General features: G+C 55.8%; 1 protein-coding gene across 1 annotated transcript in view; it reads left to right on the top strand.

Annotated features, from left to right (window-relative positions):
- Positions 1-976, top strand: part of EGR1 (early growth response 1) — a 19,273-nt gene that overhangs the window by 16,977 nt on the left and 1,320 nt on the right. Inside the window, exon 2 of the mRNA XM_009331452.1 lies at positions 201-976. Within this exon, the coding sequence (XP_009329727.1) occupies positions 201-976 (776 nt within the window). The remainder of the gene's footprint in view (positions 1-200) is intronic.

Raw genomic sequence — 976 nt, 5'->3', positions numbered from 1 at the left:
CGGGGGGATTCTCCTGTGTGCGTCAGCGGCTCCGGACTAGCTGCTGCTGGAGACCTGCCAGCAGCGCTGCAATATGTTACACTCAATTATTAATTAACCAGAAGCAAGGATCTGGGGCTGCGCTGTGTGGGGATGGCTCGTGAAGCACTGGCAGCAGCTGCAGCGGCTGCTGGAAGTAATCGCTATTCCTCTCTTTTCAGACACTTTTCCCGAGATCTCCCTGAACAATGAGAAAACCCTGCCAGAAACCAGCTATCCCAACCAAACGACGCGACTGCCACCAATAACCTACACGGGGCGCTTCTCCCTAGAGCCGGCCCCCAACAGTAGCAACACCTTATGGCCAGAGCCCCTATTCAGCCTCGTCAGTGGGCTGGTGGGCATGGCTAATGCACCTCCCACCTCTACGCCTTCTTCATCATCACCATCCTCCTCCTCGCAGAGCCCCCCTCTGAGCTGTTCTGTCCAAGCCAGCGAGAACAGTCCAATTTATTCGGCTGCACCAACTTTCCCCAATTCCAGCTCTGACATTTTCCCTGAACCGCAGACCCAGTCCTTTCCCAACCCCTCTGGAGCCCCCATCCAGTATCCACCTCCAGCTTATCCGACTGCTAAGACCAACTTTCAGGTGCCAATGATCCCGGATTACCTGTTCCCTCAGCAACAGGGTGAGCTCAGTCTTGTTCCGGCTGATCAGAAGCCCTTCCCAGCCCTTGAGACCAGAGCACAGCAACCTTCCCTCACACCGCTGTCCACTATTAAGGCATTTGCTACTCAGACTGGCTCCCAAGAGTTGAAGACCCTCAACACTAACTATCAGTCCCAGCTGATCAAGCCCAGCAGGATGCGGAAATACCCAAACCGTCCCAGCAAGACCCCTCCTCACGAGCGACCCTATGCCTGCCCAGTGGAGTCCTGTGACCGGAGGTTTTCACGGTCTGATGAGCTAACGCGGCACATCCGCATCCACACAGGA

The sequence above is a fragment of the Pygoscelis adeliae genome, unplaced genomic scaffold (assembly GCF_000699105.1).
Source record: "Pygoscelis adeliae isolate BGI_AS28 unplaced genomic scaffold, ASM69910v1 Scaffold108, whole genome shotgun sequence".
NCBI classification, from domain to species: domain Eukaryota; kingdom Metazoa; phylum Chordata; class Aves; order Sphenisciformes; family Spheniscidae; genus Pygoscelis; species Pygoscelis adeliae.
Note: the sequence above shows the minus strand (reverse complement) of the source record. Positions and strands in the feature narration are given on the sequence as shown.